The 13,581-nt window shown below is 41.0% G+C and overlaps 3 protein-coding genes across 3 annotated transcripts in view; all 3 read right to left on the bottom strand.

Moving 5' to 3' along the window:
* LOC108617333 (5-hydroxytryptamine receptor 1A) overlaps window positions 1-13,581 on the bottom strand; it is a 76,032-nt gene that overhangs the window by 50,277 nt on the left and 12,174 nt on the right. The gene's annotated exons all lie outside the window — the stretch shown is intronic.
* On the bottom strand, window positions 529-3,125 carry LOC108617335 (uncharacterized). The gene is made up of 2 exons (XM_018013108.2): window positions 2,034-3,125; window positions 529-1,940 (listed from the first exon to the last, which is right to left on the bottom strand). Exons 1-2 carry the CDS (start codon window positions 2,839-2,841, stop codon window positions 766-768), a joined length of 1,983 nt encoding a protein of 660 aa, XP_017868597.1. The 5' UTR covers window positions 2,842-3,125; the 3' UTR covers window positions 529-765.
* On the bottom strand, window positions 3,550-6,083 carry LOC108617334 (uncharacterized). Its single transcript, XM_018013107.2, has 2 exons — window positions 5,074-6,083; window positions 3,550-5,011 (listed from the first exon to the last, which is right to left on the bottom strand). The coding sequence occupies exons 1-2, from the start codon at window positions 5,900-5,902 to the stop codon at window positions 3,798-3,800; spliced, it is 2,043 nt and encodes a 680-aa protein (XP_017868596.1). The 5' UTR covers window positions 5,903-6,083; the 3' UTR covers window positions 3,550-3,797.

The following is a 13,581-nucleotide window of genomic DNA, read 5'->3' as shown; positions in this document are numbered from 1 at the left end:
AAGCAGACAGATAGAATTTATACACTTCCATAGAGTCTTAGAGATACTCTATGGAAGTATATAAGTCTTAGAGATACTCTATGGAAGTATATAAATTCTAAATAGATATATATAAATTCAGATAGAATGTATACACCTCCATAGAGTCTTAGAGATACTCTATGGAAGTATATAAATTCTATCTGACTTCCTTAGCTCTATTTCTTAGAGATACTTAGTTCAAGAGTTTCATGAATTGTCTATTATAGGAAAATGGGCCATTTCCCAGTTCGAACTATATCTTGAGCTATCTATTCATATAGATCTTGCCTTTATACGACTATCGCCTTGATCAATTAAAAGTCCAGGCGATCAAAGCTCAATTTGAGATAAGGCTAAGAAAGTCACATATAGAGAGATATAAGTCTTAGAGGTATTTTGCTTAAGAGTCAATTGCCCATTATCGAAAAATGGATGTCTTCACAGTTTTAACCACATCTAGATCTTATGTAGATCTGTCCCTTATATGACTATTGAGAGACTCTTAAAATTCTAGCAGAGTAGAAGCTTTATTAATATATTATTCATGTGAGAATGTTTCACGAAGTGCTTCAGAGTGCCACGCACTCTCGAAGCTCGTGCATAACTTGTGAATGGACAGAAATTTTCCCGCTGCTGACATGGTTAAGTGTGTCAGCCCAGTTGACAGAACGAGAACGGGCTCGTTCCTGGCTCTATATGGAAACATAAAAGTAAGTTTCATGACAGAAAATCGACATCGATTTCCTAGCGCCAAGAGTACGATGTTTTGTGGATTATCCTAGTATCTACTGAGTTTGAGCATGAACTAGTGGTTGGACTGCAAATGCTTTCGTCCCCCTTCTTTGGCGATTTCAGAGTTTCTGACTGATCCTTCGATCTGGACATATTGATCGGGGAGTTGCTGTTGGGCTCCAATTGCATTAGATTGAGTGCGGAATTGAGGTGAGCTGGCAGAGTATCATCAGCCAGGCAGAGATTACTGCCATGATCGAAGGAGTCAACGCTCTCGAGGACAGGCAGGCCGCGATGCTGGATCAGCTTCATGGGCGTCTCCTTGTCGCACTTCTTGTACGGCTTCTCTTCGGCGGCCATCTTCATGATTTGGGCGGACTTCTCGAGCATCTCTCGGCGCTCGTGCTGCTGCTCTTCGAGGCACTTGTTGCGGTGCTCGTAGTTCTTGAACGCCAGCTCGGCCTTCGAGTAGTAGCCGGGCCAGCAATAGTCGCGTATTTTCTTACGGGCCACCATCCGGGTATCGGGCAATTCGATTTGATTCTCGCGTCGATAGGTCTCCACTGCCCGGGCTATGGGCAGCAGGGGTCGACCCGACTTCTTTGCGGCCTTCATCGAGTCGAGCGCATCGCTGAAGAACTGCACGTCATCGGGCAGATAGGAATCGGCCTGGCAGGAGGAGAAACGCACTTGCTCCTGCTGGCGCCGTGCCAGGAACTCGTCCTGCTGGCCGGACAGCATGCGTCGCAGTTTGACGCTATCCTCGCGTTTCTTGGCCTTCTGGCACCACTGGAAGCGCTGATTTACCTGGCTATTCTTGAGTCGCTCGGCCACCTGGAAGCGACGAATCTCCGCCGCCTGCTTGCGGCGCAGCTCCTGCTGCTGCTGCTGCTCCAGCTCGTAGGCGCGGCGCTCCTTGGCCAGCTCCTGCAGCCTGCACTCGCGACGTGCTTGCTCCACCAGCATATCCTCCTCAAAGCGGTCCACCACCTGCTGCTCCAGCTCCTCGGCCTGGCGCCTCTGCGCCTGCTGTTGGCGGCACAGCTGAATCGCGAGCTGCTCCTTCCTCTGGATCCGCTCGGCCATCTGCTGCTTGATGCCCTTGGCTGAGTCCATGTTCAGATGACGCTTCTTCACGGTGTCCACACAAACTGTTCGATCGTCGATTTCCTCGCTGATGTTCCTGTCTGTGGTTGATGAGGTTTCACATTTAATTTGGATGCAATATTAATCACTGTCTCTATCTTTTTCTCTCTCTATCTGTCTCACTCTCAACTTACATTTTTCGGCCTCCGCCTTTTCCTTTATGCCATCTCGATAGGCACGCACACGGAACTCGCGAGTTTTCTGGGCGCGTTCCCTGGCCGCCTTCTTCTCCTGCTCGTGCAGGCACTGGTACTGCGCCCGCTCCACAATGGCATCGAAGGTCTCTTGCTCCTTCTCGTCCAGCTTGCGCAGTCGCCTCTCCTCAGCCTCCTTTGCTATCTCTTTGCCGTACTCGACCGCCTTTGCCTTTCTCTCCAACTTCTCCTCCTCTACACCGAGCACGCTGTACGGAATGCAGATCTCCGGGCACAGCTTCTCATCGTGCTCCTGCTGCTGCTTCGCCTCTTCGGCAATTCGACGATTGAGGGCCTCGTTGAAGTCACGCTGAAAGATCACTTCGCTCTGCAGGCGAGCACTGTTCAGTGCCATTTGGCCCGGCTTCATGTTCTCCAGTATGCGATTGGCCCTATAGATGCGCTCCTTGCGCATCTGCTCGTCCTCCAGCTTCACCTGTCTGTCGAGAATGGCGGCATCCTTTTCCTCCTGGTCCAGCTTGGCCTGCTTCTCCTCGTCCAAGGACATGTGACCCATATTCTGGAATCGCCGGCATAGAGCTTCATTGCCTTCCTTGAGATATTTCATGTACCGCTGCTCCTCCTCTTCAGCTGCCACAAAATCCCGCTTCTTCTCCATGGTTGCCCTGCCTATGATCTCGCTCAGCCGCTTGGCCGTCAGCACAGTTGGTATCACCTTCCGGTTGTCTAGGTACCTCGTGTGTCCGGGCGACGCTAAGCACGCCTTATTGAACCTCCTTTTAGACATCGTTGCAGACTGCCCTAATCTATCGTATCTCTATCTCTTCTAATCTATTCCTACCTAGTTTAACTGCCGAATCTACCGCGAAGTGTTGACGTTGTCGTGTAGCCCAAGTAGTTGCCCCGGAGTGTACGAGTGTGCGTATTGTGTTGCGTGTGTCTGTTAGTGTCTGTTTTTTGTTTGTTAGATTGTGTGTGTTTAATGTATAGACAGCCCCGTAGGCTAGTGTAGTAGCTCATGTTTGAAGCCAGGCACACTTGGTTAAATATGAAAGGGGAAATACTTTTTTTTATTTTTTTTTATTTAAGGAATATTAAGTATGAGGAATATTTTTATACCACTCACAAAGCTGTAAATTGTTGATTTTTTAAAATTTAAATTAAAATTTTACAATTAATTTTTTCCTTTTTATCTTTAGTAGAAAATCTTGCATTTCTGCATCCAATTTTCGTCAATCTAACCATGATCGAACTTGAGGCATGAGAAATGAGCTTATTAGATTTTCTGCTATTCAAACTGCTTCTTTTTTGCCCAAGCTCAATCAAGCCACATTTAATACCTCGCATATTTTGCTGCACTTAAATAAAAGGTCCTTGAATTTATCTTCTATCTACGTTTATTTCATTCACTTAAATGCATTGATGCATACATATACATATACATAGATATGCATATGCACATATGTATATATACATTTATATATATACATACTCATACATATCTACGTATCCATATATATATATATACACATATACATATACATACATACACATACATATAAATATATAAATATACAAAGCTATTGGGAATTGCGTTTATCAATTGGGAATTGTGATATATGTATGTATGTATAGGTCAAGCTATACAAGCATAATCATGATCATGATCATAATCATGATGGGTTGACTACAGTTAAACCTCGTATGTGTCTCAATCGTGGAAATCGTATTATTGTCCGTGAGTTAACGCCAAACTCTCTTGCGCAGTGGAGCCTTCCGCTTGGCGTCTTTGCAGTCCGGCTCGGACGGAGGCTTATGCTCGGAGGCGTGGCGCGATAAAGTCTTTTGATCAGCCGATTGCACTGAGGGCACTCTCTCCACACATACGACCGGAGGATTGTTGAAGTTCTTGGGTCTGGTTTGAGCCTCCTTCTCGTCGCACGTCGTCATCACCTCAATATTGGGTGGACAGGGGCCACCCTGGGTCACGGGCTCCTCCTCGCACATGAAATTGCTGGGGGAGTCAAAGGAGTCCATACTTTGGATTGCCGGCATTCCGCGATACTGGAAGCACTTCTGGGGGCACTCCATTTCGCATTTCTGGTAGGGTCGCTCCTTGGACGCCAGCTTCGTAATTGTAATGCAATTGTCGAGGATCTTTTGGCGCTCCTGGTCCAGCTCCTGGCGACATTGCTCGCGTGCCTCGTAGTTTTTGTAGGCGAGTTCCGCCTTGGAGAAGTATCCGGGCCAGCAATAGTCACGTAACTTGCTCCGACCCACCATGCGGCCCTCGGGCACATGATCGATCTGGTTTTGACGGCGATAAGTTTCAGCCACCTTGGCCATCGGATACATGATCTTTCCCTCCTCGTAAGCCTCCACAACGGCCTTGGCCGCATCGTCGAAGAACATCACGTCGTCCTTGATGTACGGGTCCGCCTGGCACGACGAAACACGCATTCTCTCCGCCAAGCGACGCGCCAGGAACTCGTCGCGCTGGCCAAAGAGCACCTTCCGCAGGTTGGCCGTTGCCTGATCTCGCTTCCGTTTCTCGCTGGCGTAGAATCGTCTGTTCGTCTCCATATTCTTGAAGCGCTCAGCCACCTCGAAGCGATGGATCTGCGCCTCGCGCTGTCGTCGTGCCTCGGCCTGTAGGCGTTCGTCCCGCTCGTAGGCGCGACGCTGCCGGGCGAGCTCGTCTTTCTCGCACTGGCGCCGTCCCTCGTCCATCTCGACTTCGGCTTGGTAGCGATCCTCCAATTCCGTCTGGTATTCCGCCTCTCTGCGCTCGTTCTCCCTTATCATTTCGCCGAGCTCTTCGGCAACTCTTGCCCGCTCCTTTATCTTCGCCGCTATCGCTTTCTTATACTCCACGTTGTAGCGCTTGTCCAGATTGCGGCGCCTCGTCACATCAACGCAAATGACCCGATCGTTGATCTGTTCCCGAATGCGCTCGTCTGGGGGAGAGGGTGGTATTTAAAGAAGCTAATCAGGAGCCAGTTGAGAGCTATTTGCTTACATTCTCGGATCTTGGCTTTCTCTTTCAGCGCGTCTCGATAGGCACGACGGCAGAACTCGCGCTTCTTCGCCTTCCGCTTGGCCTGTTCCTTCTTCTCTTTCTCGTGCAGGCATTGGTACTGCGCACGCTCGATCAGCGTGTCGCATAGCTCCTGCTCCTCTTGGGCCAATTTCCTTTCACGCCTCTCTTCCAGATCCTTGAGGAATTCCTCCCGCACTCGAGTCGCCCGTGCGACCTCCTCAGCTTTCACCTCCTCCTCCGTGATGGTGCTGAAGGGAATTAAGGTCTCCGGGCAGATCGCATCCTGTCTGGCTATTTCTCGCCTGGCATCCTCGGCGATCTCCCGGTTGAGCGCCTCATTGTACTGCCGCTCATGGACCACCTGACTCTCGACTACGGCGTGGTGCAATGCCCGCTGGCCCGACTTCAGGTCTTCCAAAATCCGGTTGGCTCTTATAATGCGCTTCTTGCGGTTCAGATCGTCCTCCATTTTCACTTGCTTCGCCCTGATCTCGCCCTCCCTCAGCTCCTGGTCCAGTTTCGCTTGCTTTTCCTCATCCAGCGACTGGGCCCCAACGTTTGTAAAATGCTTACAGAGCCAATCGCTGCCCTCCTGCAGGTACTTCATATAGCGCTCATCCTCCTCCTTCTGTGCCGCAGCTGCATGCTTTTTATCCATGCGGGACCTGCCCATAATGGCCTCAAAGCGTTTCGCCGTAACCACTACGGGATATATCTTGCGTTTCCCCGGCACTTCCCGGCGACTGTCTAAGAACCTAACATGGCCCGGCGGCGCCAAACAAGCCTTGTCCATCGTGGGAATGGGCATTGTGAACTATTTTTTGGATTGAATACCACGAACCAGCGTGCAAGTGGTGAGTGTGAATTTCCTTTGGATTATTAGTATTGTGTATTGTATGTATTTTTATCGAGTATCTGACACGATCGAGATGCTGTCTGGAGCATTTTTTAAGAGAATGATAGTGGAGTAGTAGCCTACCTGCTAAGACAGTTTATAGGGTACTACATATCACACACAAATATATATATTATAATAAAAAAAAATAAATAAAATAAAAAATAAATTAAATTAATAAATAAACAATAATATTGTTACATACATATATAAATATTTTTATAACATATATGGGTAGCATAACAAAAGAGTGTTATCGCCTTAGTAAATTATTAATTAAAAAATAAAACTTTTTCAGTATTTATACTTTTAATTATGTTCAGATTTTTGTGGTATTTGAGATTACTTTTAAATTCTGTTAATTAAAATATTCTTTCTTGTGGGTAACTGTAGGATTCTAAAGAGTTTCTGCTTGCTCCAGTAGAAACTAAAGGAGTAGCAAAAGGCCCTTCTCAAGGAAATTAGTTATGATTAGCTTCATTGGGATTCTATCTATATGCATAAATTCGCTCGCTTCAACTGCCGCTCCATTCAGCATCGAACTAATGAACATCGGCTTTTGTTTTCGGGTTCATTTATGCGGCCGTAGCCCGCAGGGGGTGAGACCAACCCCTAAATCGCTTTGCTGTTCAACAGCTTAAATTGTCTGTTTCGGGCTTCAGGTTGCTTTTGTTATTTAATATGTTTTTCAACACATTCTTGCTTTCCACTGTGAATAGGCTAAAACTGAAAATTAGTTGAAGCTTTAACAATTTGCAATATCCTCTTAGCACATTTGGAAAGTTTTGTGCTACTCTAATTAGGCTATCATTTAGGAGCCCAAAACATAATAGCTAAGCCCCAAAATGGTTGTCATAACAATGCCCTGTAGTTGGTTAATTACAGGGATCATTATAGATTTTAATATATGCGAAAGCTGAATATATGAAATGTTTATACATTTTCTTTCTTTGTCGAAAATATCCGAATATAAAATTTTGATTGAGAAATATTTGATTTAATGAATTAATTTTAAATGATTTTTTATACGATTTTTTGAGAATTTTTTCTGTTTATGGACTATCAAAAATATATTATAGTGTATTATAATATTAAAAAAATATATATATTTTATATTTAATATATGTGGATATTTAAAAGTTTTTATATTTATTATATAATTTGCTATGAGCATTTAGCATTAATAACTATAAAATAAATAATAAAGTCCGCATGTTATTATTAATTGTTATTTAAATTTTTTTTTAAATATTATTTTAATGGCATTAATAGCTATAAAATAAATAATAAAGTCTGCATGTTATTATTAATTATTATTTAAATTTAAATATGATTTAATTCATTGTATAGGAAATTACAAATAAAAAAAAAAAGAAAATAAAAAAAAAAACATCCTTTAACATTAAAATCTTCAAAAAATTAGAAAGAGCATCCATATATTTAATTTTTATATTTAAATTTTATATTTAATTTTAATTTTTATATAATTCTGTTAAGAATCTAAAGGTTTCTCATTTCAAATTCATATTATCTTTTCAAAAAATCAAAATTGACAGACACTAGGTTAATATGCATAGCTGCCATGCTATCATTAAGACATACCAGCTTTTAAATAATTAAAATCAACTATAAATATAAAGCTGTTGGCAGAGCTTAAATCTATTTGCCTAGAAACTTAAATATTCTTTAATGGGCTCTGCGAACTTTTTAATGGAAACTTGCAAAATTCGATGCGCTCTTTTGGCAGTTTAGCTAAGTATAATAGTAAATATGCATATGTGTGTGTGGGCGTGTGGGTGTGTGTGTGTCTGTCTGTCACTTTGACAGACAGTGTTTTGTTGGCTAAATGGGATTAAAGTTGCTTAGCTTCTTCAACTCGCACCAAGTACACAATCTGCTGGTATACAAACATGTGCGTGAGTGTGCGTATTTCTGGTTGTGTATGTGTGCATGTATTTATGCACACTTCAGTTTTGGCAACGCTCGCCACGAAGTGTAAGCCAAAAAGTTAAAAAGGGTTATCACCACGATAACGCAGCATCCAGCCATCAGCTGTGTCTGTGTGTGTGTCTGTGTGAGTGTGGGTGTGTGCATGTTGGCCTGGTTAAGATTTCACCCTTCAATGCACAGTTGGATGGGTGTTTTCTTGTTTTCTTCTCTGCTCTTTTCCTTCTTTTTTTTTTTTTTTTTTTTTTTTTTTTGTAGACTGCTTCTGACGTTTATTATATTGCATTATACATATTTGTATTTATGCGCCTTGTGGCGGCTTTTTTTTATATATATTTGTTGGGGCTTTAAATACGTTATACATGTATATATAATGTGTGTTTCGGGCAAAAAAAAAAAGTATATATATATGTGTATATATATATAAAAAAAATAAAATAAAAAGAAATCCTTTTGGTGTGTGCTAATTTGAAATGCGGTCGCATGTCGCCCGGTTCTCTGTCCCTGTGGCTTGTATGGCGTTGACAAGCTGTGCGTGTGTATGAGTGTGTATGGGTGTGTACGTGTATGTGGCAGAATTTTGCGGATTTATTTTAATGCGTTTATATTTGGTTCAATATGGCATAGCATTGAGGACACATGTAACTGTATGTGTGCTGCCATTGAGGCTGTCTCATCCACTCTCTCTCTCTCTATCTGTCTCCTTCACACGCCCAATTTATGAATTATTTATCAATATGAACAAAAAACAGCAGCTGAAAAAAAGTTGACAATAACAAACAGCAAATGCAGACGGCCAAGTTTGCCATTGACTTTGACAGCTGTTTAAACTTTTGCCCTCTGCTGAGCCCACATAAGTAGGCAATGGAATTCGCTTGGAGCGCAGCGAGAGAGGCGATTGTATTGTAGATTACCAAGCAAGCCCCCAGAGGTAAAAGTCAATTTCGAATATTACCAAATTACTGATGTAGAATTTCTGTTTGATCGTTATTCTGCATTTATTTGTAATTTCGGCCCGAGCAATTTTCAATGTGAGCGAAAAAAATGGCAATTGAATGGGAACAGGAAATTAAATTGTTTACACCGCTCGCACATAAGAGCATGAATTTGGCATAACTAAGCTGGCGCTCATCAGCATAATCGACTTATGTGTATATTTGCATTTCTTAAATTGAAAATAAGTGCCGCAAAGCCTCAGCTGCACGCTTCATGCTTTATGCTCATATTTAAATGGCCTCCACACACGTGTAGCATAAAAAACCTTAAAAAAATAAAGACGAGTGTGAATGAAATCAGAGTGGGTATATGAGGTCAATAGAGCGAGAGCAGAGTCAAATAATTGATAATATATTGCAATAGAATATAAATAATTTTAAAAATACTTTTCATTAACTCTAACAAATTTAATAAAATAATAAAAATTAAATTTAATAAAATAATTAAAATTCTATAAATTATTTCTTATTTTTCTAGGGTATTTCTCAGTCTTGTTTACACTCTTCTCTCCACTCCGGAACAAAAACTACAATATTCTGTGTTCAGCAGGCGACACTCGGCAAAAGACAGCGGGAGGCATTAAGCACTTGCCAAAACTGTGTGCGTGTGTGTATGTGTGTGAACGGAAACGGAAATCAGATCAGAGACCGTATAGCATGTGGATGACAGGGACATCAGCAGGGGCGTGGCAGTGGGCGGTGGGCGGTGGCGGGTGCTAGCAGAAGGTGGCATGAAATCGTAAACAACCGCAGGACACATTAACGGAAAGCGCGTAAAAAGGGCAGCGTAAAAGCTCGACGAACAAATGCGAAAGAAAACAATGCGAGAAATGAAGATAAATGTGCAAAAATTGCGCAACCGCCCCGTTAGCCCGAAATCAACTGCTTTGGTGCCAGCAGGCCTCGAGTGTAGTTAAAAGCAGAAGCGCGTTCACTGCCGGCTATTGAACACACATATCGACAAAAGCGAGTCCTTTAAGGACATTTTCATAAGCCGCTCGCTATGCAAATGCTCACAGCTCAATCGAGTCAAGAGCTCGGCTCTAACTTGAAGGCAAAAATAAACAATTCGAGCGAAAATAAATCAAATTTCAACGGCAGGCGAACACGGCCGGAAGCCGACTTGACGCAGCAAACTTTCGATTCTTGGGCGCGTTATTTTCTGATGCGAGAAGAAAGGCAGCGGATGCACAGTTGCATCACGCTGGAAGCCAGCAGGACTGCCATCGTGTTTATCAAGAATTTTCAGACTAATGGAATTTACGTATAGAAAGAGAAGGAAAAGAAATCCAATTGCATCGAATATTGCAGCAAATCAGCGATAAAACGATATAAATTTCATTCATGTATGAATTTCAATATTCGCTTAAATTTTATTTAAAATATTTCAGCGGATCAGCGAGCAGATTTAACAAAAATCGCTCTAATTTTAATAGGTTTAATAGCTATCTGTATGTTTATAAGCAATTTCATAAATTGATGTGGCTGCAAAACGAGAAAAAAAACGAACCCGAATGAATGAAGAAAGCATAAAGAAAATAGGGGCAAAAATGTAAAGAGAAATCTCTTAAGTATAATCCGCTTTACGTCTGTCAAGCTCACAGAAAAAGGTTACGAACGATAATATTCCAAAGTTAAACTAAAGCAGACATTGCTTGAAAACAACATACAGAAACAACAACAACAACAACAACAGCAACAGCCGAAACAAACAAAAATCCAAGACATTGCCCAAGACGGAGAAGGCAACGGGCGAAAACTGAGGCATTGGCCACAACGTGTGGTCTGGAAAATCTTGAGCAAATTTGCGGTTTTTCTTCTCTCCTCTTTTTTCTTTGCTTTTTATTGAGCTGCTGCATCGACGAAAGTCCCAAAAGCCTTTACGGGCGACAGCCAGAAAGATAGACTGAGAGGGAGGGGGAGAGTGAGAGAGAGTGTGTGCGAAGGGACACAGGCAGAGTGTGGGAGGGTGGGAAAGTTGGCGAGAAACGTTGCGTGCTTAAAAGGATTTTTTATACGATTTTTATTTAATTTTATGCGTTTTATGTGCCCGATCGGCTGACCGCCCGCATTACAGGCGATTTTTTTTCTTTCGCCATAGCCAGCCAACAGCAGCAAAAACAACAACAAAAGACAGAAGCCAATGTCTGAATGGCTTAAATTCGTCTGGAAATTGAGGCAATTTAATATGAATGCATATTCAGACGTATAACTTGATTATATTCCTGGGTCGCTGAATCCGATATTGGAAAATTAAAAAGAGATTATTAGCCTATAGAAACTCTGATATATGTAGATGTTGGCACACATATAGATTTCAGTCAATTGATAAAAATATAAAACATAAATTGTTCGTAGATTATCAGAAAATAAGCAAATTGTGAACATTAAATTAGAGCAGTAATCTGAGCTGAGAGAGTAGCTGGGAAGAGTAGCTAAAGTGCATCTCTATATGCCCAGCCTGTGATAAAATCATCTCGAATGCTCTAAGAGAGGAAGCAGTTCAGACTTGTCCCGCACTGATCGAGCACAAGAAGTAAACGATGAGCATCACTCAAGAGTTAAAGAGTTCGGTATGAGTTCGAGCTCGAGTTCGACTGATAGTGGGTGACTCGAGCTATATAAAGGCAAGCCTGATGCAGTATGTGTTCAGTCGGCTGTCAGAGTTCTGGATGGATCGACGTGTAGTGGGGGTGATCCTCGTCGTGTGTATGGTAAGTAATTAAGCAGTTTATAATATTATTAAGTTAATTCTGTTTATAATATTGTACTATTGTACTAACTATTGTATTAGTACTATAATTAATTTTAAGGAATTACTTTAGTAATAATTTTGTTGTTGAAGATAATGATCATTATTTACAGCTTATGGTTATTAACTATTATATTATATTAATGATTATTAGAGAGATAGTGAGGGTAGAGAGGGAGAGAGAGAGAGTGAGAGGGAGAGTGAGAGAGTGAGAGTGAGAGAGAGAGAGAGAGAGAGAAAGAGAGAGAGAGAGAGAGAGTGAAAGAGAGAGAGAGAAAAAATGAAAGAGAGAGAGAGATTTAGAAGTTAATAAAGATTAAGCTTACTCTTGAGCCCTGCAGTCAGCTCCGTGAACAACGCTTCATCCTAAGAGCAGCAGCAGTATTATAATTGCTGCAGATTACAAATTTATTAAGAGCCAGAGTATTTTCTTTACTAAGGAAACATGGGCTGTGCGTTCTCTTAGTGTGAGTAAGAAACCAGAATGTAGAAAAGAAGTAGGAACTTACATTTGGAAAAGAAGTTATGCTATTAACAGCGGAAAATGCTGTTAATAACATAATCAGGCAATATGAGCAAGGAGCGCTTAGCTAGTTAATTAAATCTGACATTAGCATAACGATTGAGCTCTATAATGCACATATTTTAAGCATTGTCTTTAAACACATGTACGTCAAATATTTATTTCATTTTAATTTATTATAATTATGTTATTTGATATAAAATTCTCATGATTTATTTGAAATTCAATTTTTTTATTTATTTATTTCTTTTTTTTTTTTTTTTCAATATATATAATCTAAATTAATTGCGTAACTTTATGTTCATCTTATAAAAGATAAAGAAAAACTCTCATGCTCTTGGCAACCTTTAGAAATCTGTCATACAATTCCTTATCAATGTAATTTACAGTGTTATTGCCCCACTGAAGAGAAATATCAATTTTGTTTATCGTATCAATACAGCTGTTAGCTGCTTGCCCTATGCATTGCCAATGTGCTCCTGCTGCCCCCCATCAGAAGGCGATGGAAATTTTCGGCTGGCTTTCTGGGCGCCGCGGCGTTGTCTCCAAGAGATGTTTGTGACTTGTGCCTTGCTTCTTGGCAACGCCAAAAATTCACAATCAACAAAAATGTCCCAAAAACTTGGGCCACTGTCAGACGAAGGCGAAGTATCATCGATTATTTAGTTAGCTTGAAAAGCACTTATGACACAAAACAGTAAACAAAATATATGAAAGACAGCCTTCTGACCCCAAACCTCATGTTGTGTTGTTTGTTGCTGTGCCTTTCGCAGCCTTTGCATATTTTTTGAGTGCTGCAATAAAAGTCCGAATTGATTCTGTTTGACAGGGAAAGAGACAGAGAAACAGAGACAACAGAGAGTTCAATGCACGTTTTATGAATTGAAAATTGAAAATTTTAAATATTCATATATATAAAAAAAAAATAAATAAATAAAAAAAAAAACACACACACACACACATACACAGCAATAAATATTGGTTTTATTCGCTTTAAATTCAGCTTTACCTTTTACTAATATTTCATTTCATTCCATTAAATATTTTATCGGTTTAACCAGAATGTTAACTTATTCGTATATAATTTTTTATTTTAATTTTTTTTTAATTAAAGAAATTTTTTTTTTCATATATTATATATCAAAGTGTTGCATATTAAATACACACATTTTTCTACATTTTTTTCAGTGCATTTTATTGCCAATTTTTTTTCGTATGAACGCACAGCTTCAATCAATAAATCATTTCCTCTTGCGGTAATTAAATCTTTCATTTCCAATCAACAGCTGTGTAATATGAGTAAAAAGTAAATTTACGAAAAATGCAAGACTGCCTAATACCCTATATTAGAAATAAACATTGATTTAGAAATTAC

The sequence above is a fragment of the Drosophila arizonae genome, chromosome 5, assembly GCF_054131065.1.
Source record: "Drosophila arizonae isolate 15081-1271.41 chromosome 5, UAZ_ARI_1.0, whole genome shotgun sequence".
NCBI lineage: Eukaryota > Metazoa > Arthropoda > Insecta > Diptera > Drosophilidae > Drosophila > Drosophila arizonae.
Note: the sequence above shows the minus strand (reverse complement) of the source record. Positions and strands in the feature narration are given on the sequence as shown.